The following is a 27,853-nucleotide window of genomic DNA, read 5'->3' on the forward strand; positions in this document are numbered from 1 at the left end:
CTAGTTTGGCAACAAATCCACTAGTCTCCTGTTTCAAATGTAAACATAATTGGCCACCATTAAAAACAGGCTTAGCGGCAATTAAACAACTTTAAAATTGCTGATAATTCTAAAAATATTGCACACAGATTTACTAATGGCATAAAATCCTTAACCGGAAGATAAAAACAATATAATTCAATAATTTTTAAAGAAAAAAAATGTACAATCCACATGTTATAGCAGTCCTATATACAAAATTTCATTGTTCTGAGGCTACTCGTTTTTGAGTTATGCGAGATACGTACGTACGCACGCACGTACGTACATACGTTCGTACAGACGCCACGAAAAATTCTCTTCAGAATTAATTTTAAAGGAGTTTTATAATTTTTTTGAAGGAAAAGAGTATTTTATTCTGTCCTTACGTACAGATATCACGCAAAAACATCGTTAAATTGCATTCGATAGCGGTCAAAATGGATATTTTTGTTGAAATATGCTGCCTGAAACTTTTCGCGATTACAATCCTTCCTTTTTATTTCGTGCAAGGAAGTAAAAAGAGCAGCAAAAGAGCTTTTTTTTTTTCATGCTAACTAATTACGCAGTTAAAAGTGAGACATCATTTTCATGTAATCTGTACAAAAATCAATGTTTCGGAGATTAAGTTATCGGTATCAGAACATTAAATGTTCTGCCATTGATAAATTATAAAAACATAATATGCACTATGTTGTACATGCATTAATTTATTTTAAGCACTTTTGTTTTATTAATTTCATATTGAGAATGAATGAATAACAAAAAGATTTCAACTTCATTCGAAATTAATTTGAGGTTCTGTTTTACTCACGAGGCTTCTTTATAACCTATTAAAATTTTATTTACTGTTTATTTCTTTAGGTTTAGAAACTGTTTCTAAATTCATCAGTATAATGATAAGTTTAATAAGATTTAAAAAGATGCAGTGTATTAATTTATGAAAAAAATTAGGAAAAGTATTAGCACAATAGATTAGAAAATTTATATGTGTTATATTAGTTTTTGTAATACGTAATACGAAATAACTTGAAAAATTAGATTTATTTTACTTCGCTAGATGGCAGCACTATGTAGAAAGCTTCAGTCCGAATAATTTAATTAAATTGGAGTTTTGTTTAATTAAAATTACTAGCAACATAAATTTGAGCATTAAAAACACGTACATAAAAAGCACGACTTTCACAAAGTCCAAAAAGTAATTTTTGAGTAATTATTTCTAATAAATTTTGGTATATGGGGTATATATATAATATATAATATATATATATACCAAAATTTTGTATGGAATATATATATATTTTGGTATATACAATATTTGGAGAATGACTGAAATAATGCGAATCAAAATTTATTTTAAATGAAATAAAAATATGTAATCCTAAAGTTTAATGTGTACATATTTTAATTTTAAATAGAGCATAAGCAAATGCACCTTTTTTTTTATTTCTTTTCCACATTAAGAGTTGTTTGAAGGCTTACTTTTTTTATTTTAACAGTCTTTGGAAACTTCGTCTTAAGAGACATGAAGAGTTATTTGATCATGCAATATATATATCTTACAAAAAACGAAATGTACCTATTGTACGAAGATTTGCTAGGTCACATAATACAAGCATTTTATAGATTAAGCTTTTCCAACTTGAATTATTAAATAGAATTCGAAACTTTTCAGCAGGGATTCCCAAATGTTTTTTTCATCGACTCCATTAAAGAAACGAATTTTTTAGTCGACCCCTTAGACGAGGCAATAGGGCAATGAACATCAAACTTTTTTTTTATTTTTTAAAGGAATTTATTAAATTTAAGTTTTATTATTTTTGTATTAATATTATTTTTAATTTAGCAAATATAAACAAGTTTTCAGAAACAAAATCAGATTCTGATTGACAAATGTGGTGGCTGTGCTTGGTGTATCAATGTAATTTTTATAATATTTAGCATGAAATTACTTAACATAATTCTTAAATCCCCTCGTTCAGAAATATTCAACCTGTTTCTTGTTTTCTCTAGTAAATTACTGACTTGTCGATGATGCTGGTTCGGTTATTAACTTTTTTTTTTTTTTTTTGAGATATTTCTCTCGAGTGACTTTTAAATTTTAAAACCTAACATAACCATGTGTTTTAAATGAGAAATATGCTTGACATCTTTTACTGCAATCAACTCTTCTCGCATCATAAAGTTAATATATTTTTCTCTTATGCAGTACAACGCCAATTATCCGAACTCCAGCTATTCGAATCGCTGATTATCCGAATCACTTTCAGAATTTCAGAATTTTTCAGAATCAACTGAAGAAGAGAAGGAAAAGGAGAAAAGGGAAAAGAAGCTCAAGAAAAGCAACGGGAAGAGACACGAGAAGATGAGGGTGACGAGTCACTTGAAGAATTAAGAAACAATCTTTTGAAAACTCCTTGATGTTCAGAAGTTAGTGCTGAGGATACAGCAGAATGGATGATGTGTGATTCTTTAGACCCTGGGTTTCAGTTTCTAAACGATGAACTTATTGAAAGTGTAAGAGAAGAAAGTGTCGAAGAAGAAGATGACCTTAATGTCGGAGTTGAACACAGGACCTTTCGCTAGTGAAGCGTTTGAAGGCCTTGAAACTACGATGAAATGGATGGAGCGTCAGCCCGAGTGTGACCGCATGCAACTTCTCATTGTCGAGCGGACGCGCGACTTGGCTGCCCGAAAATGGATTAAGGTAGTCAAACAGTTTACTTTGAACGAGATGTTCAGCAAGCAATGACTTTCAACACTTGTAAGTACTGTACAGTATTCTATATAACATGCACGTAAAAGTGTTACCTTTTCATTTTAATTAATTAAAATCTCTCTTTCTTTAAAAATAGTTTTTTTCTTCATATTCAACATATAGTAATTAATTAAAATGTACGTAGACCCACTCTTCGGAAAAAATCCAATTATCCAAATTTTTGGTTATTCGAATGGGGTCCGGTCCTAACTGATTCGGATAATTAGAGTTCTACTGTGCTTATTTTATAATTTTTTCCTTTACTATATGATATAGTTTTGCAACGATAAAATGTCCGCAGAGCTACACCAAGTATTATTAGATGTTATTACTTTCATAAATGAAATTCGACACAAGCGCTTAATTCTCGAATATTTGAAACACTTTGTGAAGAAATGGGTTCCCAGTATATTTTCACACTGAGGTGAGATGACTTTCGATAGGCAAAATACTGACTCAACTGTTCGTCCTGTGTGAAGAAATCAAATTATTTTTCAGCAGCGACATAATTCGGAATTTGAAAAGCTTTTGTCCGACGATAAGTGGGTAGCCAAGCTTGCATACCTGGCACATGTTCTTCCTCTCTTAAACTAACTAAACATATCCTTGCAAGAAGAACTTAAGGACGTGTTTACAGTACGAGGTAAAATAGACGCTTTTCAAAAAATATCACTGTGGCAAACGCTGTTGGCAGAAGGAAACCTCCAAATGTTTATAAATTTTAAAGAGGTTATGGGAGAGAAGGATCCCAACCCGCAAGTGGTATCCTTTATTCAACAGCACTTACAGTTACTGACAGAATGTTTTTATCTTTATTACCTAAAGCAAGAAGATCCTGGGTATGGAACTATGTGGGTAATAGACACATTTTCAAGAAACACTGAAGATAGCGAATTAAGCGTGCATGAAAAAGGCGAGACAGTTTAAAAATTAAATTCTAGTCATCTTTATCAAGAGTCGTTTTTGTCTCTTTATAAAAAATGAATACTCATCACTAAGTGGAAAAGCAATGAAAATTTTAATTCAATTTTCAACAACATATTTGTGCAAAAAGTTATTATTTTCATCTGTAAGAGCAATTAAAACTCGTTCTCGGCTTGAAATAGGACATGCTCTCCGTCTTGCAGTGATGTCATTGGAACCAAAAATCCACAAATTGATTTCAAACAAACAGGAACAAATATGCGTAATATTTAAATAAACCTAATTTTTTTATATTTTTATTTTAAATAAACCTAAGAATGTGTAATACTTAAAATAAACCTAAATTTTTCATTTTTTAAATAAATTACTCTATAACTGTGTTAATTTTGATGTGCATTTCACATTCATAAAATAAACGTTTTCTAATTATTATTACATAAAGGTATTTAATTTTATTTTCTTAATTCATATTAGTGGTCCGTCAAATATTAAATTATGCATTAAGAGGTCCATGAAGTTCTAAAGGTTGGCGACCGCTGTTATAGACCATAGAGATATACAGCCAAGCGAAAGGCGTGGCTTGTTCAGGCATAAGCAAGCAGCAAAAGAGAGTGCATATATTGTGGCCGGAGTATTTATAATCTCAGAGCGCTTTGTTTTAATAGTATAGGCAATAAGGTGTTTTAATGTATGCAATTAAATAAATGCAATAAGGACTTTGTTTTGGCCTCCTCGGTGATTGCGGTGATTTGTGCCCAGAGGGCGCACCGCACAAAAGGTTAGTTGCGTTACAGAACGTGAGGGAAGCGGACACGCCAAAATGTCGGGCGTATTACCGCTAATTGAGGTAATTGCATCGTATCTGTCAGGTGGCAGAAAACTAATATGATGTATCAATTCACATGCCAGGTGGCAGAATATGTCTATTATGTACATGCCAGGAGGCATAACGCTTGTAAACATGCCAGGTGGCATACGACTTGTAAATAAATTGTAAATAAATGTACAGTAAAATATCTTGGTGCAATAGATCAAGGAACAAGCATCAACAACCTTCTGATCATTTGGATACGTACATTTTTCTGGTGACACCAGACTTGATTTGTGGAGATGAAGAATGGACGAAGAAAATTAGTGAGTTCATGACTGAAAAGCCAGGATTTAACGCGAAGAAATTCGAGGTAGGCCCTTTTTCATTTTTCCAGTTTTGAATAGAATTGTTGAATAAAAATCTTGGTGATTATTATAGTTGATAGAATCTAATGGTAAAATGGAGGCTATGAATAAGGCAAAGAAGTTGCGTACGGTGACGCGTAATTTAACTACCAAGTTGATGAGTAAAATAGATTCTGCATTGTTAGAAGAGGGTGAAACCGCGGATGAGAAATTAAAAGAATTACTCGAAATGTTACTTGAAAAATCGCAGTTGTTGAAACAATACGATTCTGAGATTGAAAAACTTATAATTACGGAACAGGAGTTAGAAACAGAAGTAATTTCCGCGCAGGAATATCAGGAAAGAATTATAAGTTTTAAATGTAAAATTCAGGAAAAATTAAGAAAAAACGCGTGTAAAGTTGAATCTAGAAATTCTAGTGAGGAAACTATATCCACGAAGTTGAAAACTTGTGAAGTTAATACTTTAAAATTGCCAAAATTAACGATTACAAAATATTACGGTGATCCTTGTTCTTGGCTTGAATTCTGGAATCAGTTTAGTAATTCCATTCACCAAAACGAAAGTCTCAGTTCGGTTGACAAGTTTTGTTATTTAAAATCGCTTTTGGGAGGTTTAGCTTTAAATGCTATTAGTGGATTAACATTTACTAGTGAAAACTATACGGTGGCTGTTGATATACTAAAAAACCGTTTCGGCAGAGATGACCTGCTAATTAATGCGCATATGAATAAATTGTTGAGTTTAGAACCTGTAAAATATTCCGGAAATACGGCTTCTTTGAGGAAGCTTTATGACGATATAGAAATACAAATAAGGAATTTAAATTCTTTAAATGTTACTAGTGGTTCTTATGGACATTTATTATCCCCTATTTTGTTAAAGTTAATACCCGAGAATTTAACTCTAGAATTCACTAGGAAAAGAAGTGATAAAAAAAATTTCGATGTTAATGAACTACTAACGTTCTTGAAAACTGAAGTGGAATGTAGGGAAACATCAATGATGTTAGCGCGTTCTAAGAATTTTGATGTAAATGAAACATCAATACGAAACAAAAGTTCCTATCAATGTTATCAAAATAAATCTTACATGCATTCTAAAAGAAATGATTACGGTACGAATAAGCAAGGTGCTTCCGTATTAACTAGTCAAAGCGAAACTTCCTCTAAACACTTTCAAAAATCACATTTTAATCCAAATCGAAAGTTCTCTACCCCGCCTAAGAAAGAGAATCAAAATGTCTGCATATTTTGTTTATCTGCTTGTCATATAAATCATGATTGCGCACTTGATTTAAAGGCTCGCCGAAAGGCATTAATGGATCGAGGTTTATGTTTTATTTGCTTTTTGAAAGGACATCCAAGGCGTTTCTGTGCTCATAAAGATGAAAAATGCAGACTGTGCAATGTCCAAGGTTTACATAATTCGTTAATATGTGACGCCGCATCGAAAGATTTAGAGACTGATACTTCCAATCAGACAAAACAAACGCCAATCCTTGAACCTTCTCTTTCGCTCTTATGTAATGAAAATAATAACAAAATTAAACCACCGACTTCCGTTCTTTTACAGACGTTTTCGGCAACAGTTAGGTGTAAAAGGGGGAACGAAAAGGTATTACGTTGTATGCTAGATTCAGGGTCAACAAAGTCATTCATCTTACGAGAAGTGGTTGATTCACTGGGGTTGAAAATTATTAATAAAGAAGCGCTTATTATTTTCACATTTGGATGCAAAGATGCAAAAGAGCGCTTGTATGACATCGTAGAAATCGTACTGCAAAATGTAAACCATCCCAATAAAAAGATAAAAATTAACGCAATAGTCATTGATTCTATAACACTAGGGCAAGTAAAAGTTCCTTCTCGGTGGATACGAAAGATGGCGTTTGAGAAGGGAATAGAATTAGCAGATGCTGGTACGAGTGACGAAATTCAAGTATTAATGGGTTCGGATTATATTTGGGAAATTTTAGGAGAACGAAACGTGAAGATTTGTAAAAAATTAGTCGCAACAGAAAGCACTTTCGGTTTTGTGATTCAAGGCAAGGACGAAGGATCAAAGTGTAAGGACGCAAGAGTTAATCATAAAACTGTTGTAAATGAGGACTTAGATTATGAAAGAGTTAAAAAATTATATGAATTAGAAGCAATTGGGATAAGTTCGGATAAAGAAATATCTCTATCAGATAAAGAAATTTTAGAGTCATTTGAACGAAATACAACTTACAAGAATAAAAGGTATGAAATTCGATTATTGTGGAAAGAGGGTGTTGAAGGTTTAAATAACAATTATGAAATTGCGAAACAGCGTTTACAATTTTTAAATAATAAGTTTCAGAAAAATAGCGAGCTATATTTAAAATATAATGAGATAATTAATGAACACTTGAGAGATGGTATAGTGGAACGGTTAGATATGTATTTAAATAGTAGTTTGAAAACGGGGTATTACATGCCTCATCACGCGGTAGTGCGCGAGCAGAAGGATTCTACAAAGGTTCGAATAGTTTTTGACGCTTCTTCTAAAAGTAAGGGAAATTTATCACTTAATGATTGTTTGGAAAGCGGACCTAATTTAAATCCTGATTTGCTAAAGATTATCATTAAATTCAGGGTACATTCAATTGCGTTTTGTGCCGACATTCAGCGTGCATTTTTAGAGGTAGGCTTAGCTAAAGAAGATAGGGATTTTTTAAAGTTTTTGTGGATAAATGAAAAAGGGTCAAATCTCGATCACAGTAATCCCAACTTACAAGTTCTCCAACACAATCGAGTTCCTTTCGGGGTCAAGTGCTCACCTTATTTATTAACAGTTACAGTAAGACTGCTTTTAAAAAAGTATGAAGATGCCTACGAAGAGGCATGCAGTATGTTAAAAGAGCTTTACGTAGATGATTTAATTTCTGGGACAGTTAATGTAGCAAAGGCCTTACATTTAAGCAAGGACATGATTTTCATTCTTAGCGAGGCCAGTATGAATTTACGTAGATGGGTTTCAAACTCACCTGAGCTGAATGAACTATGGAAACTTAATGGAATTGACTCTCGTGAAACATCTGAAGACTCTTTGGTACCGTTGAAAGTTTTAGGTCTTATCTGGGACAATGTCAATGATAATTTGAAAATAGATGTATCTCAGTTTGAGAAGTTACAAAATCTCAAAGTAACTAAACGCATCATTTTAGCAGCATGTGGTATGCTCTTTTATCCCTTAGGAATTATGAATCCATTTACTGTTCGAATTAAACTCTTAATGCAAACTATGTGGGAAAAGGGTATTCAATGGGACGAAAGTGTTCCCCTTGATACAGAATTCATATTTCAGGAATGGTTAAAAGAAGTTGAAAAAATAAAGTTTTTCGAAATTCCCAGACAGTACTTCAGTGATATGTGTTGGAAGTTTATAGAAGTTCACATATTTTCTGATGCCAGTCCCAAGTGTTATGTTGCCGTAGCATATTTTAGATTTAAGAAGAAAAATAAATGTAAAACAAGTTTCATAGTGTCGAAATCCCGTTTGGCTCCATTAAAAAGGGTAACACTCCCTAGGCTTGAACTTTTGGGAACATTAATTTCTGCAAGATTAGGTTCGTATTTGCAATCGATATTTCCGCAGTTGGATAAGGGAAATATATTTTACTGGACTGATTCCCAAATTTGCATTCACTGGATCAAGGGATCTGCCAACGAGTGGAAACAATTTGTTAGAAATCGTGTGGTAGAAATCAAGGAGAAAACAATTTTAAACAACTGGTACTTTTGCAGTGGGAAGACAAACCCTGCTGATAAACTTACGAGGGGGATGGATGCTGAAGCTCTAATTAATGATAGTGATTGGTTTTCTGGGCCACCCTGGCTTTCAGAAGTAGATATTCGACATCACATAAACGAAATGAATACCGAAGCTGACTTGCAAAACGTTAGTGAAGAACGAAAATGTGTTACTTTGAAAACACTTGTGGAGTCTACAGAACCGTTACTAAATCTTGAACTGCACGGAAATTTAACCAAAGTACTGGGAATAATGGCTTATGTTCTGCGCTTCGTGAACAACTGTAAATCCGCTCGTGAAAAGCAATCTGGTATTCTTACCGCCTATGAGTTACGGAAGGCTTCAGAATTTCAAAGTGGTTAGCAAATGAAAACATAAGGTGAATATTCAACCCGCCAGCTGCTTTTATTATTATTTTCATTTCTTATTGTACTAATAATTTTATTTGTTTGTTCTAGTTTAACCCTCATAGTTAACGTTTCAATATAATAAGATATAAGATGTTTTGCTAGAAGATTGGTAAGTGTAATATGTAATTTTATACTTTTTGAAGGTTTTTGTATGTTTTCAGTTTCTATATTTTTCATTTACTTGTTTGCATATATTGAAGATTGTATTAAGATGAATGTAATTCATCGGGGGGGGGGGAGGATGTTTTGGCCTCCTCGGTGATTGCGGTGATTTGTGCCCAGAGGGCGCACCGCACAAAAAGTTAGTTGCGTTACAGAACGTAAGGGAAGCGGACACGCCAAAATGTCGGGCGTATTACCGCTAATTGAGGTAATTGCATCGTATCTGTCAGGTGGCAGAAAACTAATATGATGTATCAATTCACATGCCAGGTGGCAGAATATGTCTATCATGTACATGCCAGGAGGCATAACGCTTGTAAACATGCCAGGTGGCATACGACTTGTAAATAAATTGTAAATAAATGTACAGTAAAATATCTTGGTGCAATAGATCAAGGAACAAGCATCAACAACCTTCTGATCATTTGGATACGTACAGACTTGAAAATATTTCCTGCGCATAATGCTACTAAGATGTGATTTGTAAGTATCGATCAAGTTAAAATTAAAACTAAACAGGCAAAAGAAAAACAAATAAGAAAAATAAACAATATAATATTAATTGAGTAAATTAATGGTATTGCAAATTATAAATGGAGTTAACTGAAATTAAAAAAAAATTAAAATTAAAAATTAATAATGGAGTCAAAATAATATTTGCTACATCATAAAAATTAAAATGTAGTGGTATATATGACTGCAAAAATTGGAAAAAGCTATAGTGTTATCTTCAGACTCTTATAATTTGCTTATTTATAATTTGCAATACCATTAATTTGTTCAATTAATATTATATTGCTTGTTTATCTTTCTTACTTGTTTTTCTTTGCCCTGCTTATTTTAATTTTAACTTACTCGATATATATATGATAATAGCATTAGGAATTTTACGAAACTAATCAGAAATTTAAAGCAAAGCCGTGATAAATTAATAATATTCATATGTGGTCTGCTGTTTTAAATGTTTATTTTATTAGAATTTAAAGTAAATTAAATTATAATAAAATTTGTCGTCATTTTTATTTTTAAAGCATATCTCTGCAATATAATATTTTTTCTATATTCTGTTTTGAAAATAAAGTTTTGAAGTTATATGTTAAAAAATATTTGATTTAATTTATTATGTGCAAGTATGAAATTTTTCTTTGATTAGATAATCAAAAACTGTTAATAATATAAACTGAAAATTAAAAAAAATTATAAATCTTTTAAGTTTTTTAGTTAATTTCTTAATGAAATTTCAAGTAGTCTGTGACACAGGCCATGATTCATATTTGCATTTGGAGCTCATTTCAGATAAAGATGCTTATCCCATCAAAATATAAAGGGCAAAGAAAACAATGCAATCAAGTTCTTAAAAATAAATTCAATGAAAATTTTACTCTACAAAATGCCTACGGGTTATCTTAGTTTTCTTTTATAAAGCTTATTAAGTCTGCCATTTAGTTTGTTTACACAATGATACTAAGATTCATTAAAATATGACTCATATGAAAAAAATAATGTAATTACTGAGAAAGATATAGATTGCTCTAAATGCTAATTACTTATATTTCAATATATATCATTCCAGCTAATTAATGACTGCGAAATCTCATGGAGACTACCTCTTGTAGGCGACCATTCCTCTCTGAAAATGATCATAAACACTGTACTAAATATCTCCCCCTAAAGGCAACTATCGCTTCAGAAGAGGAAAAAGGTCAGGAAACGTGAGTGTTCGTCTTATAGAAGTTTCGATGTGATGTGTTTTCAAAATTCAAATTTACTCAAATTTAATAATACCCTGTTTTACAAATGGTAGCAAGAAATTTTTATTAAAATGATTTTTTTAAAAAATTTATTATTGATGGAAGCAAAAAATATGTGAAAATAAGATAAGTGGAAAATGTTTTGCCGTTACAGATCAACTGGGAGAATGTATGAGAATATTAAAGATTTTTGTATTCATGTGTGAACATACTTTCTCTAATCATTTTAATCTGAAAATTACTCTGAAACAATCTTATAGAAAGAGAAACTGATTTATATTAAAATTATAACTGAAGAAGCAAACTACCTTAGAAATGCAAAGTGATTTATTTTTGTGATAGGCTCACATAAAATATATTTTCACTATTGCTCCCTAGATGGCAGCACCACATTTTCTGAGAAAAAATTCATGGCGTTACACATTTGAGTAACTATTAATTATTGGAAACACTATTATTTTTTACCTATTTTAAATTATACATATATATTTGCTTGACTTTTTTATACGTGTTTTTTTGACGAAAGAAATATATTCAGTTTTATTTCTAACTGATTCGTTACGTTTTAACTGTAAGCAATTGTACATGTTTCCAAATCGTAACAGCGCATTGGTAGACACAGGGAAAAATCAACGATTTCCAAAATTTCACAGTTGCAGATACCGATTCGGTAACATTTGCTGAAGTGACTACAAATTTTTTGTGGCTTAGTACTTTTTCACAACTTGTTTACAAAGTACGTGGGATCGATACATGGATATTTCTGGAAATTGTTCCTCTTTGAGTATCTTATATAAAAACGATGGCTAGCATTTGGAACATGATTACCCTCGTAATAAAGGAAATGTCTGGAAATTCTACTGTATGGCTGACACTGCATTGCGCTATATGACATGACATTTGTCTGTACTTTCACTGTAGTGTATGGCATGATATTTGTCTGCTTGTTAGGAACAATACAGAAAATCTTAAAAAACACAAGGTTCGCACGTCGTATGCAAACATCATTCAAGGTTCGCTGTATTGCTAAAAGTTTGCATCAGTACACTTAACATGATGAGAACTTTTGTAGGTGAGAACTTCTGAAGATCATACTGTACTGCAGTTGGCCGTTGTGCTGATTTAAGTGGAGATGAAGTGCGCCATACGTCATATTTTAAGTACATTACGACATTTTAATTCTAATATCAGTATTGAAACCAGAAGGTGTGTGCGGAATATTTTGAGGAATTTAGCATTTTTCAGGCATTTCACTCACTGCCAGTGTACAAGGCCTGTAGGCCACTACATTGGCAAATTTTACCATTTGAAATCATACTTGTGTTTATTTTATGATAATAAATGATAAAATAAATTAGTATATGCATATGATACACCTGATTGTTTTAAATAGCCCAAAGGAGCGGTAGTCCAAAAAGACTGTTAGCTTCGAAATGGCATTTTGCGTTGTTTTACTATGAATGTTCGTCTTACTTTTCAGATTGTTGCCACCAAACATTATCGTCCTGTATTATATTTAAAGAAATTAAATAATGAAGAATCTACATGAATGTATTTACTTTTCCCGCATTGTGAAATAACAATGGCACTTAGAATCATCAACTTTTGAATAGTATAGTGCTCCAGCCGAACTCAGGCACCGGGAAATCCGAATTTGGAATTTGTTTTATTCTTTCATGTTTTGTAAAACTTTAACTAATTTTTGATTAAAAAGCTGAACAGTTTCAAAGCGAGAAGTGGTAAGGAATAAAACACTTTTATCTTCAGGGCGTGAGACTTTCTATCGGAAATTGTAAGATATGCTGTTTTTAAATATTTTTAGTCCAGTGTGGCGTTAGCCTAAATACTCTCGAAATATGTACGTGTCTGTAAATAGAGGAGGGGGTGGGGGCGGAAATGCCTGTCTGGGCGTATTATAAAATCTGAAAGCTTTCAGACTTTTTTTTAAAAAAATTAATATTTGTAAATTACGCAGTGGGTCCGTTAATTTTCCCAGATCGCTCTAAATCTCTAGTAATATTTATGGTATATTTTTGAAACAAATTATATTATTAATATAACTACGAAATTTGAACTCACGTAATACAAAAGATAATAGCGTACATTCGCTGCTACTGTAAAATAGATGAAATCAGCTTCATTTGCCTTCAAAAAATATGACTGAGTTAAAAAAATGAACTGAGAAACAACTTTATTTGAAATAGCAAACCTAATTTATAATTATTAAATGGATGTATATGAGTGTTGAGAAGAAGAGGCACTAGGATTTAAGAACGCCAAAATTACCGATTATTTCAAGGTTAAGGAATAGTGCGGCAGGATATATATATATATATGGAGTTCACAAGATAAGAGGAGAATAACATTTATTCATCTTACAAAAAGATATCACAAAAGAAGGGAATTTTCTATAGACAAAGATAGGGGATGAATATACATGACTATGAAAAATCATCAGGTAGACTTTCTTATATCACAGAAGATATATTACAGATTTACGTTATAGAGACATGGGAAAGCGATCTAAAAGAAAAAAAAAAAAAAAAAAAAAAAAAAAAAAGGTAAAGCTAGGTAGGCAAACGGACTAGAAAGATGTCCTGTTAAATACATGATATCATCTTCATTTACGTTAAAAAAATATTACTGAATTAAAAAACCAGATTTCAGGAACAACCTTGTTTTAAAATAGAATTTCAGTTTTGGTCTCAAATTTACAAATTTCGTTTGAAATTTGAATAATTCGTTTGAAATGAAAAGTTAATTTGTCACATGAATGCTAATTTTATAACAATTGAACGAATGCTAATTTACTAACGTGGATAATGTGAGAATGAATGTTGAGAAGAAGATTATTAGGATTTAAGGGCACTGAAGTGGCAGATTATTTTAGTGCAACACACAAAAAATAGAGATTTCAAAATTATTTTTGCAAAATAATTAGGATTATTTTAAAGCATAAAAATTACATACATCTACAGCAATAAAAAAAGTCATTTGGTCTCTAAAAGTTAATGTCCTTTAAACGAAACACAAACACAACGTATTTGAGTTTGGTTTATTTGATTATGGCAAAGCACTCGAGGGTTATCTGCCTATGGGGAGGGATGCCTTCGTGGAGGAATTTTTAATGGAACTCTCGTATACACGTTACACAAGAGGAAAACGACGAAAAGACCCATACATTCAGTCCGTTCGCCGGAATTGAAACAACTCAACACTGGTAGTCAGACCTAACTACCAGTGTTTAGCGACTTTACCTCTCGGCCGCTGGTGGGCCACAGTTTTTGTGTCTGTGCGAGGAAAGTATCTGAGGAATATTTAGTATCCCTTGGTTTTTCTTAGCTTTATGGTAATATTTTTTAGTTGTAGAAGGAAAGCGGCAACTGCTCACAACTGCAATTTATTTACGTTAATTAGTCCAAAGGGGCTTTTTCTTGAAGGACTATTGTTTTCGTTTTGCGATTTTGCGTTGAATCACTATAAATGCCCGTTTCACTTTTCAAACTGTTGCCACCAAATGTTAGTCCTGCATTATATTTGAAGAAATTAAAAATGAAAAATCTGCATAAATGTAGGTATATTTCTCGCACTACAATAACAACAACAACAACAACAACAAAAAAAAAAAAAAAAAAAAAACATAACGGTGCATAGAGCCATCGAATTTTGAATGACGTAATCCTACTGCGAATATGGGCATGTGGAAGCTCAAATTTGAAATTTGGAATTCATTTTATGACCGATTTCATATTTTGTAAAACTTTAATGGCAACAATCTACGGGGGGCGGGAACCTTTTTATCTTCAGCGCGCGGAACTGTGTATCGGAAATTCTAAAGATAGGCTCATTTTAAAATTATTTTGCGATATTGCTGTTGAACTGAATTTTATGGTTTAAGTGCGAAGAACATGATATTTAATAAATAAAAGTGACACTAACGCAAAACGTTAAAAAAAAAAAAAAAAACGCCCCTTTGGACGTAACTTAAAATCTGAAACCTTTCAGATTTTTTTTTCTTGCTTTTATTGAGCACTTTGTTCTATGTTACTTTTTAGAAGGCCTACTGCTGATCAACCCGCGCGTCATCTCAGTCTATTTCATAGTGAAGTACAAGAAAGCAGTGCTTAAAGGAAGTGTTTCTACATTAAAATTTAGTCATGAGAGTGCTATACCCCTTCCTGTTATGCCTGAGATAAAAACCTATTTTTATGAGATATCGGTACTTAAAGTATTAATAATATGTCTGGATGGTAGCACTCATGATAAAAAGTGAATCTTTTAACTCTGATATATGGAAATATTGCTTTAAAAACATCTAGGCTAGTTAAATCAACACAATGAAATTGCCTTGGTTTTAAGACTGAACATTTCTCTACTATTTTTGCTATACAATTCTGACAATAAAGGTGTGAAAGGAGCAGAGGTTGAATCGAGGTCCTCAACATTGGAGACCCGTAGACTAACAGAATGAGATAAAAGTAATTCATGAGAATTTTACAAATCCTGAATGTGGAAAAACTGTTAAAAAATATATGGGCTAGTTGAATTAGCATAATAAAATACTCTGCTCTTAAGGCGAACATTTCCGCTGCTACTTCTGCTTTATAATCTGACTAGCTGATGCTCGCCCGCTTTTCTGGGCACACTGCCTATTTGAATGCGAACCTAGACTTCTTATATGGACGAAATGTCTAATTTCGAATTGATAATTAATGTAATTTTTTTACTATTAAGTATCGATTTCTTCGCATTTACGCCATATACAATTCAACAGTAAAATTGCAAAAATTCTAAAAGCAACATAGCAGTATATGTTTAGAATTTCTGATGCTGCGTTAAGATTTGGTATACATTTTTTCTTTCCCCCCCCCAATCTTTTCTCAGTTCATCATATCAATGTTCAGTTTTGTTACTAAGCTGGATTTACAAAACTTTTTTTTTTTGGTCTTTTTATTTTTAACTTTTCATGTGTTAAATTTATTTATGAAACATGACGTTCTTCGCACTTATGCCACATACAATTCGATTCAAAGGCAAAATCCCGAAATATTTAAAAACAGAATATCTTTAGAATTTCCGATAGACAGTTTTGCGCGTTGGAGATAAAAATATTTCTGACAGTATTACTACTGATCGCATTCAAATCGTTGAATCTGTCAACAAAAAATTCATTTTACGATTCAAGGTTTACGATTTGATGAATAAATATCTGATATTTTACCGAATGGCAATAGACTCGAATGAAAAGTGAAACGACGCGTTTATAGTAATTCGACCCAAAATCCCATTTTCACACAAATATCCTCTTTAGGGTAAAAAAAAAAAAAAAAAAAAAGAATACAGAGTTATAAAGTTTCACATATATGTTCTACTTATGCATCATTTTTCATGAACCACAGTTACATTAATGTAAGTAATAGATTTTAAAAAGCAGAGAGATACATACAAATTGTATCATAAATTTGAAATTTTCTGTAATTCTTAACTAAAAAAAAAAAAAGAGTACTCATATAGGAAATAACTTTGAAGTTAGAGTTTTACAGAATAAAGGTGAGATTGAGCTTCAATTTGAGGTGAGATTTTAATATTTTATTCTGTTCCTATTAAAAGTTGAGTTGAAGGAAACAAGAGGTAATTTAAACTAATTTTCAAATCTTTTATTTATATTTTATATTGTCTTAATGTACACTTACAATGCACATATAGAAATATTTATTTAAAGTTTTTATTTTAGTCAAAAAATTGTACAAAGCTCATTTTAAAATAAAAAAAAACTTATTTTTAATGAAGTGCGAAATCTCCATTATAATGAAAATTTTTTTTGTCTCGAAACCCAAAATGTCTCATTTTTCTTTACTAACCTCAGAATTAAAAAAAACTGAAGTTAAAAGTAATAAATAAAATAATTAATAATTATTGTTAGCAATAATTATTATAATTATCATTAGTTTGTTTTTAAAAATAAAATAATAAGAAACATTGCTATTTTGTGAAATTATCTCACAGGCAGCAAGCAGCTTTCCACTCAACTTTACATTGTATTAGGGTCCTTTATTTTTACAGTTAGCAGTACAAACTACTCAACTCAACTTGTTTAGCAAATGCTGGTACAGCTCAGAAATTCAAATATGTAGCTAGCTAGGTCAGTTAAATTTAAACTTGCCTTTTTATTAAAAATTTCAAAATATTAAAAAACATTTTAAAAGTATTTTAATTGTTGTATATAGTTTATTTTAGGTTTACAAGCATAATTCGTGTAGGGAAAGTTTCCTGTAGGCAAAAATTTCTAAGTTACTTTGGTTTACTAAAAAATTTGGTTTTCTACTCTTAATTCACTTTAATTAATTTAATTAATTTTAACTCTAGTCATTTACTTGCTATTCTCTTAAAATTCTACTGCTTAAATTTCTTTTTTGTAATTCACAACATGTGATTTTACTTTTGGTTTTGAATTTTACTTTTACCCTTGCCTATATGGATGACGAAACACGAATTGAGTAATTGAAAAGTTAGGTATGGGGGCGACTTCCCTTTGATAAGTCTGTCTGGTTTAATCCTAGTATCCGGTGCACACGGGATTTGGCTACTTTTGGCGACTTTATGATGAGCAGTAAAAACGGGACATATACGATGAGTAGTAAACGGGTCATTCAAAGAATATATATATAGTTATACATAGTATATACTATGTATATAGTGTATATACAATGTATATACACTATAGTATATAGTGTATATACAATGTATATACACTATAGTATATAGTGTATAGTACACTATAGTATATAGTGTATAGTATATACTATGTATATAGTGTATAGTATATATATAGACGTTCTTTGGATCATGTTTGGTGTTGGCGATAATTTTCAAAATCGCGCCAAGGCTGCACCGTATACTAGGATTTTACCGTCTGTCTCCTGCCTGCTCAACGATTATTCACTTATGCAATTTTTAGAAATAATAAATTTTTTGGAATAATAGTATATTTTTCATGGTTTTAGATAAGTGCAATTAATTTACATATGCTCTTAGAATTTAAGTGACATTGTAAACTAGTTCGCAGCATTAATAATTATTTTTATTATTTCTTTGAAATTAAAATTTCTTAATTAAATTTAAAATTTTATTTTTATATGTGCTTTATATGAATAGATAATTTTATATTTGCTTTATACGAATAGAGAATTTTTTATTTGCTTTATACGAATAGAGTATATTTGTTAAATTCAATGAACTAGTATATGTTTTCCTCTTCAGCTAGTCACTCAATAATTTTGAACTGTTTTGTATTCCAATCTGGCATGAATACAAGTGTGTGTGTGTGTGGACTTAATTTTGATAACAAGATTTATTGCATTCTCCATTTTGTCTTTTGCGTTTATTGTATATGAACCTTTAAGTCATTTTATACTGTGTTTTGAAGTCATGAGCCTGTTAAATTTTAATATTTATCAATTTTTTTAAGGTACATATGTTTCAGAATTTATTATGATTAAGTGAATGAGTCCTTACATATTTCCCCTCTTCTTCAACGACAACCTTGCGGGATTAAAAACTCGGTTAGATTAGCATAATGGTTAGAAGGCGGATAAATGTTTTAAATATGCAGTAATTTTATAAAAATGTATGACAAAATAAAACAAGCATGAAATTACTTTATAGAAATTTAGAACTACAAAAAGCGAAAATTCGGTTTATTTCGTTATTCATTCTTCCTCCCCTCATCTCTCTGCCTAGAAATATACATCTCCATACATGCCCGTAGAACATACATGCCCTAATTAAGCTAATTAGGTTCTAATAATCCCACTCCCAACGAAAATACTTTTGTCGCATACAATGTTTTAATAGTCTATGTTTTTAATCTTATTTAATGTTTATTTCAATCCGGTAGATGGCTATGAATCTTGTTTCTTAATATTTTAAGAGAGGATTTATGGAATTACATGAAACAAGCAACATGCTTTCGAGCCATTATTTTTATCCAAACGTACGAAATATTTATTTAATTTTTTTCTGAATCTCTTTTTCCTATTTGGGTAAGAAAAAAAAGGAGAAAGTGATATTTGTATTAATTACTCGATGACAATGGTTTTATTTTACATACCTCCCTTCTTCTTACCCCATTTAAAGATAAAAATTGCTCTTTTGCTTAAGATTTTATATTAGTTTACTATCTTCTCAAATATATTGATATGGCTTCAACATATACGCTATTTCCTCGCATATTTGTCTCTTAATTTTGTAGGGCCAGATTTTGAAAACTAGGAAAGAAGAAGTATTCGCGGTATTTTTCCCTTTCTCAGTGTGGTCGGAGAACCAGCTCCCTAAATTTTAAAATGGATTCGTCCACGCTATAATTATTTTCTTTTTACTAATAAAAGAACCCTGGAAACTATCTGCGAAAGTCACGTCGAAAGTTTTCCTTCTAAACTGTTGAATTGTATGTCAGCTTATAATAAAAACACACTCATCATATCGAAGCAAAAAAGAACTAACATTCAGTCTGTGATTTCGCTGAGTCAGCCACATATTCATTTTATATAATTATGTAGGAGGATTTGAGGCCTAAGGAGTAGCAAAATCCCATCATATCGAAGCAAAAAAGAACTAACGTTCAGTGAGTCAGCTACATATTCATTTTATATAATTATGTAGGAGGATTTGAGGCCTAAGGAGTAGCAAAATCCCATCATATCGAAGCAAAAAAGAACTAACGTTCAGTGAGTCAGCTACATATTCATTTTATATAATTATGTAGGAGGATTTGAGGCCTAAGAAGTAGCAAAGACAACAATAAGAATTGTCAAGATTCAAATTACAGGGAAGTATAAATGAAGATGCCTTGTTAAATACTGTGAGGTTAAACATTACCATATATTCTTATTTGAATGTAGGTTTCTTTTAAAGGAATAATATTGTAATAGTTATCTGCAGTTCCTCCATGACTATTTTTTATTTGTAATGTTCTTAGTGTAGCCGCGTTCTAAACTGAATTATTTTCATGAATATCCCTCTCGATTTTCAAATGATAAAAATTAGTTAAAAAAAGTGTGTATGTGTGTGTGGGGTGTGGGGGGTAATCAAGGAAATACGGTAAGATTTTTGACTTTTTTGTAGCCTTTCTAAAGATTTTTCATTAGGAATAAACGAAAGCTGCGGATAGGACAGTCATTTACAAATGCGCTTGATGAATTAATCATAACACTATGTATATTTTAATTTATTTGTTGTTGTTATTATTGTGACGAATCTAAAGTATTGTCATCAATATCATTTCATAGCTGCAAATTTTTTTTTTTTTTTTTTTTTTTATATATATAAAGTACAGCCTCGACCACAGTTTCTTTTTCGAACTTGAAGCATAGATGACAGCTATGGTTTCTTTTATATGACTGTAACCAAATTTCAATGCCAGTTTGGTTTTTGCCTATCGTCTACTATCGCGTAATTTTTTAATCATAAAATTATCTTTACAGTTTTTCAGCTTTCTGCTCAAAATTTGCCAGCGATGAGGGGATATGGAAAATAAACAACTTTTAAACTAAATAAATAACTTTTGCCCAGGCGTGAAATATTGGACAGGTAGCATAAACTTTGTAATGCTACCTATCCACTAAATTAAAAAAAAAAAAAAAAATAATTAGGGCAAGAGATATATTTAGATTGCATCTGGTCTTCAGTATTTAACTCGAGTCTGAGACAAGCTCCACGAAATTCATTGTGGCAAGGAGACAAGATTGCGTGTGTCATTAGCACAAGCCTTAGGCATCATGTTATTAGAAAGTGTTATTACAGGTGATAAAACTTTTCTCAGTTCCCCCCCCCCCATTTTTGAAGGAGAGCACCCCAGGGAAACGAGTCTGAGGGTCTCCCACCTCTCTTCCCCTACCACCAGCCTTTCGAGAGTAGTTTGGGCTTGCTGCATATTTTGAGTGCCCCCATGCCTCACAGACACTATACATTTACAAAAATCGCCCTTCTGTACGTCAGTCAGTGTTACTAACCACACTACCGGTTCGGCGGCTTTAATTTATACAAACCTGAAATATTATAAAAAATTAATAAAGATCTAAACTATTAAGAACTGCATTTATTCCTTTTAAATAGTTGAGTCTGTTAATAAGTTACACTTTGATCGAGTTTCAAATACAAGTTAAACATTATTTTGCTCAATTACAAAATCCTCGGAACTAGATGAGCGCAAGGCCGTGGGGAAGTTAAAGAAGTTATATTTTGGGGAGTGGAAATACTTGCCAAGCGGAGGGTATGATATAATCATGATCATGATGCAATGTAGCATAAAGTTAAAGAAATTTTGGAAGAATTATTTTAAAAGCATTTCTGAAGTAAAAATCATATTTACTATTAGGACTATTTACTATTAGGTTTTTAAATCCACTTCTTTTTTGTTGACAAATAACTGTAAACGTGCACGGAAAAACTAATTAAAATAAATTGATTATTTTTAAAAATGATTTCCCGATAATTTTTTTTTTTTTTATTTTGGGAAACTATTCTATTTTTAATGAACTTTATATTTTTGGCCTTTTAACAATTCACTCAGTTATTTTGAATTGTTTTATTCCCAACCCAGTGTAGAGAAAAATTAGGGACTTCATTTTTTAATAGCCGAATTTATTGAGTTCTTCATTTAGTCTTTTGCCTTTATAATATAGGAACCTTTAAGCCATTTTATAGTAGTTTTAAAACCATGGAAATGTTAAATTTTAACATGAATTAATTTTTTTAATGTACAGTTAAATATAGTATGTTTCAGCATTTATTATCATTAAGTAAATGAGATTTTCTTTGTATATTTCATATTTCAGTCAACTCTTCCAGAGAAATGTTTTTTATTATTTCGATACGTATTGAAGGAAAGAAAAATTTCTTCCTTTTCTTCAACGGCAAAGTTTCCAGATTAAAAACATAACGTTGAGAAGAAGGTGGATAAAGGATTTTCATATTCAAATGCAATAATTTGTTAAAAATGTATGACAAAAATAAACAAGCATGAAAATACTTTACAGAAATTGAGATCCACAAAAAAGCAAAAATTCGGTTTATTTCTTTTTTCCTCCTTCGCCTGCCATTTCCAAAACATTTTTAATCTTCCATTTAAACTTTGATGAATTTCAGTTCTCTTTCGTAGTTTAATCTCCTTCCATTACCTATTTCTTCAGAAAATCATAACGAGTATAATAGCAATACTATTTTCCTCCCAGAATTTCCTAGTTCAACATCAATGTGAATATGGTTATCGTAGATTTAATTTTTGATTTAAACAGTTGTAATAAAAGGAAAAAAAATATTAAATGTGCATTTCATGCTGCATGAAATATAGTTTGATATATAGAGCAACAGTTTTTGAGAAAATATTTCGAAACTACGATACATGATGTTTCTATATTTTAGCAGAAAAAAAGAATCAGAGTTCAATTTGCAAGTATGAGGAACACCTATTTTACTTTCAAAAAGGGTTTCGAAACATATTCTAGAATTAAAGAAATTTCTGTATACTATATTTAAGGAATAATACGCTAATTCTTATATATAAGGAAGAGTATACCAGTTCTCTTGAATCATACGTGCCTTAAAATTAGAAGTAGCGAATGTATAAGTATGGTTCATGTCGGAAGAATTAGTCCTAATTAATCCTGATAATAATAAGGGCAGGATTAATCCTTGGGGTATATACAGCCATTTTCCTGAAGGATTAACCCATATAAGGAAAGTATTAATACACGGGGAAGGAAAGGAAGGGAAAATATTAATATTTTCATATGCCACCCAGACGGGAAAGTATTTTATTAAAATTATTACGCATCTCGCCCTTAGGCAGCACACGGAAAGGGCGGGATGCCACGTGGAGGTCTTTTTAAGGAAACTGGCACATATTCACTTTGCACACAGGGAAAACTACGAAAACGCCCATGCAGCCAGCATGTTCTTCGGGACTCGAACCCCGGACCGAACTACCAGTGCTTAGCTGCTTTTATCGCTCGGCCGCTGGTGGGCGGAAAAGTGATTAGCGACTCCAACTGCTATACCGAAGGGGGCCGGCTCCCACTACCTGAGAAGGCATGAATGTAATTTGTCCGTCCCCTTTATTGGAGGCAAGGGTGGCCTACCTATTAGGTTCATTTATAGCAAAGAAGCACCTTTTCTGAGTAATAGCCAACTCCTATGAACTATTAGAACGCAGCCATTGGAATATGTATATAACGCATTTAAAAAATTCCCGTTATTCTGTGTCACCCTGTTCTTACGCCATTAATTTTCCTTCCTGGAGATACGGTCCAATTTAATTCAAGTATTCCTACTTTTTATGCCTGTAGCATTTGTGTATATATTAGTATTGTATATATATTATATTTAATGAATTCCATCGGTTTTTTTATAATGAACTTACATATAAAGTACTCTTTTCTAGGTTAACATCTGGGATCCGGGCACGCATTAATACATTTTACATTTTTTCCTATGGAAAAAATTGTACAAAATGAAAAATCGATATTTGACAGTAACTGTTTAGTAATCATCAAGAGTTTAATTCCAGTAGCCTGGCGTAGCGAATTAAAAAAAGGAAACTTTTATGCTTACGTGCAAATTACGGTTACTCAGGCCGCAATGAGTGGCATTACTGTTTACTGTTCATTTTCATGCTACTTTTATTGTCACGAAACCTGAAGGATCCCTGAAGGGAATTGGGAGTTAGGGCACGTAATTTATGACTCATTCGCCTCTGAATTCTCTAAACGTCGAAGTGTCATTCGTGTAGATTAGAAAAAAAAAAAAAATCCTTGTGGAAGATATCTGCAAAAATTTCACTATATTTTGTACAGTTTTTGAAAGATTTCGAGATATTTAACAATCAGGAATTAAAGACTAAAGTGCTGAATAGATGCCTTTATTTTTCTTTTGATTGTAAAATATAATACATATTCGTACAAGATGTAGCATAAATATTAAAAAAAATCCGTTATTAGCACTTAATACTTTTAATAATTTTGTATTTTGTTTGCTTTTGAAGTTTCTTCTTGCTTTTCCTGCTCGTTTGTTTTTAATAATCACACTTATTTTATTCTTTCATATATATATCAATATATTATGTAAGAAAAATAAAGACTATGTAAAAGATTAAATTAGCAGCGTAAATTTCTCTTTTCAATTCTAAAAATAGTAACCTCTCTCTGCACTGCGTCATTTCTAGATTAAGCATGTCATATGACTCTTACATAATTCTAGTGATGTAAATGGAACTAAAAACTCTAACAGCCAAAAGTAATTTTATAGCAATATTAACTAACCAATCAAAACGCATTGAGAGCCAAAACTAACTCAGTCTGAATTAAGATTTCACACTGAACATAAGGCACTTGCTTTCGATGCTTTGGCCTAGCTGGACTGCTGTGTTTCTGCTCCTTCTGTCTCACTGAAAATTTATCTAAAATGTAAGCTTTTTGGAATACATACAATTAACGTGTCAACTTGTTTGTGGCCGCAACATGTTTGCTGAAATAAAAAATGATGAAGATTTAATCTGCTTTTGCCTCCACCTCCTATTCATTACGGATCAACACTACTACGCCATCCAAATTCTCGCTGTTCATTACGAATTCAACCGCTTGCCTTCAAGTACAGAATCTATTGCATATATATATTATATTTATACAAAATTCTATACAAAAATATATTCATATCTATTAAATATATACAAAATTCATATATATATATATGTATATATATTATATGTTATATGATCTTAAATTCATTTAGTGCGAAAACAAGTTATTCTACTACATATATAGTTATTCTAGTGCAATTATATGTGAAATTGTTTTATTGTATTTAAATCATTCCGATTAATGAGTAGAAAAATATTTTTAAGAACTACGTTTATTTCTTTTCAGTCACTTGGTTTGCTATTTAATAGCAGAAAGATTCAAAGCGAGCAATGGCAACACTCTACGGGAAAAAAAAAAAAAAAAAAAAAAAAAAAACCTTCCAGTTTTTAGCGGGCGAGAATGTGCATCGGAAATTCTAAAGATACGCTCATTTTAAAATTATTTTTGCGATATTGCTGTTGAATTGAATTTTATGGTTTGCGTGATAAGCGCGAAGAACATGCTATTTAATATATAAAGGTAACACACAAAACAGAAAGCTTCCAGATTAAAATTTTTTTTTTGAAATACTACATCGCGATAGCATTTGACGGTAACAGTTTGAAAAATGATTCGGGAAAAAAAAAATTTTTTTTCGAGAATACGAGGCTTGTCATTATTTATTCTTAAGTTTTGCCCCCCCCCCATTCGGAATATTTTCTCTAAAAGCTTAGAAAGCTGTGATACTTCTTTCGCAATTTCAAGCAAGCTCCATTGATGGAACACAGTAATAATTTTATTTAACCAACATAAAAACGAAACAAAAGATCGAGACTTTGAAATGGAGAAGACGATATGAAAGTAGCTTTGTCATTTTTACGATCGAATATAAATGAAATTATAAAAAACATCAAGCTCAAATTTCTCATTAAAAATATTTCTATTTTTAACTTGTAATTAATCCCTTAATAAATGTACCGCTATTTTTAGTGCATATTGTTGCGTGCGTACGGGTTCGTTATGAAATGAATGCACAAGTCCGATGAAAAATGAACAAAAATTTATTATTATCACAACAAAAATGCTTAAATTTTCTCAAATAATCGTGCAGTATTACAATATCTCACAGTAGTTAACTTTTAACTACTCAAATGTCCAATAGAACGTAATTCAAAACAGCTAAAGAAAGCTAACCCGCGAATTCGCTACAATCAAAAAGAACAGTTTTCTAAACAACAACAAAGTAAGCAATTACTACAAACTGAGATGTTTTCCTCCTTTTATAACATTTTAAAATCACGCGCTAGAATTTTCCAGTACTTTCTCGAAATGAAAAAGAGTTATTTATTTATTTAATGCACGCGCTCTTGTATTTTCAATTTTCCGGCTTAGCTTTCTTTTAATATTCGTCACGCGCTGCACTGCGCGAGAAATAAAACCATTTAATTTATAATTGAACTAACATTAGCTTTTTAAATACCAAATTCGTAACACTGCCCCCTTCCCAAGGACTGCACGTCCCGGGCAGTACAATACCTGGACAGGAAGCTAAACTTACAACTGTGGCATAAATGCATTAATAAGCATTACATTACAATAATAAACAACATGAACAATAAATGCAATAAATAAAACAAATCAAATGCTATCAAATACAAATCAAATACTAAATGTAAATCAAATACTAAATACAAATCAAATCAAATACACATTTAAAAACATAAAGGACCATGGTCTTATACTATTTACAACTATTTACATTAAGTACTATGGCCATAGTAATGAGCTAACCTGTCGTAATGAACGACTTTAGGTTTAGAGTTCGAAGACTTACGGATCCGAACCACGACGTCATTCAGCCTGTTTAGGACCGTGTACGGACCATCCCAAGGTGACTGTAATTCAGGCCTGACTCCTTTTCGCCGATTCAGGTTCCACAAACCACACCTTGTCTCCTTTGTTGAATCTATGTCCAGTAGCTCTCGCGTTGTATCTGGTCTTCACTTTCTCCGTCGCCAAGTTCACTCGCTTTCGTGCGGAACGGTGCATCACTTCAAAACGGGCCTTACGGATGCCCTTGACATCTTGCCCGGCCTTGACATCTTGGATGTGTTCCTCAGGCGATGGAGGCGCATCCGTACGGCGATGAAACAGGCGGTCACAAGGCAGACGAAGGTCTCGACCGAAGAGCACCTGAGATGGAGAATAGCTGTTAGTCTGGTGTTTCTTTACGACCCTAGCATGATTTCGGTTGTTTCTCGAGCTGGTTCTTTCGGACAAAGTGTCGGCATTTCCAGGTGAGGATCCCTTCTTAGGATGGATAGTCATGTCTTCAGATCCTGAAAGCAGTTTGTTGTTTTTCAAGTCTAAGGAAAAATTGTATTTCCTTAAAAAGTCCAATCCGAGTATGCATGGATCTGTAATATCCGCCACATATGCCGTGTGATGGTAGGCGGCGCTTCCAAATGTGATTTTCACGTTTAACTTCCCAGCTATGTCGATCTTATCACCAGACGCAGTCTGAAGGGTAACACAGGATGGCGTCCAAATAAGTTTATCTTTAAACTGTTCAGCTAAATCTTTTCTAAGGATGGTAACATTAGCTCCTGTGTCAATGATCATATTGCAAGGAACTCCATCGATATTCCCATTAATGGACATTCCGTTACTGTTGCCACTCACTGTATAAATTTTAAGCGCTTTAAAACAAGGTTTTTCATTATCTGGCAACCTCCGTTCCTCGATATGGTAACTAATTTGTTTACTGTGTCGTTGCTGGGAAATGGTCTTATCTTTTATACCTCGGGGTGTTCTGCAGTTTCTTCGTATGTGGCCTTCAACTCCGCAGTTCCAGCACTTTAGAACTACTTTCTTTTCACTTCTGTTCCGTCTCAAGCCACTGACTTGTCTGGTAAAATCATCTGCTTTATATTCCGTACCCTGGTGTGTTCCCGTCTTAGGCGACCTTCACTACCACATCTCCAACACCTTAGAGCCACTTTCTTCTCGTTCCTACACCGTATCAAAGCGTCGACTTGTCTGGATAAATAATCTAAACGAGTCATCAGTTGATCCACTGCCTCGTGGACTCGCACAGCTCTGGCTGGGTAGCGATCTCTACGAGTTGCTTGCTGGGCTGCCTCGAACTTCATGGCGTACAACAGAGCGCTTTTTATGTCCTTCACATCCGCCATTCGCAGTGCTTTCTGTATTTCAGGATCCCGGATGCCATCGATGAAATTTTGCAGGGACAGGATTTTCCT

At 32.3% G+C, this 27,853-nt stretch overlaps 1 protein-coding gene across 2 annotated transcripts in view; it reads left to right on the plus strand.

The window, feature by feature from the left end:
- Positions 1-4,502: 4,502 nt before the first annotated feature.
- Positions 4,503-27,853, plus strand: part of LOC118200811 (uncharacterized) — a 36,635-nt gene continuing 13,284 nt past the window's right edge. The window contains exon 1 of one of the 2 annotated variants that reach the window (XR_015040382.1): positions 4,503-4,881. Coding sequence is in view for 1 of the 2 variants with exons in the window: in XM_085813706.1 (XP_085669832.1) it covers positions 5,880-9,017 (3,138 nt within the window). In the remaining variant the exon portion in view is untranslated. Of the gene's footprint in view, positions 4,882-5,776; positions 9,034-27,853 lie in introns of those variants that run through there. The other variant, XM_085813706.1, reaches the window with a different exon arrangement.

The sequence above is a fragment of the Stegodyphus dumicola genome, chromosome 3, assembly GCF_044657685.1.
Source record: "Stegodyphus dumicola isolate Sdum_Otavi_A_Nest chromosome 3, ASM4465768v1".
Classification (NCBI taxonomy): Eukaryota; Metazoa; Arthropoda; class Arachnida; order Araneae; family Eresidae; genus Stegodyphus; species Stegodyphus dumicola.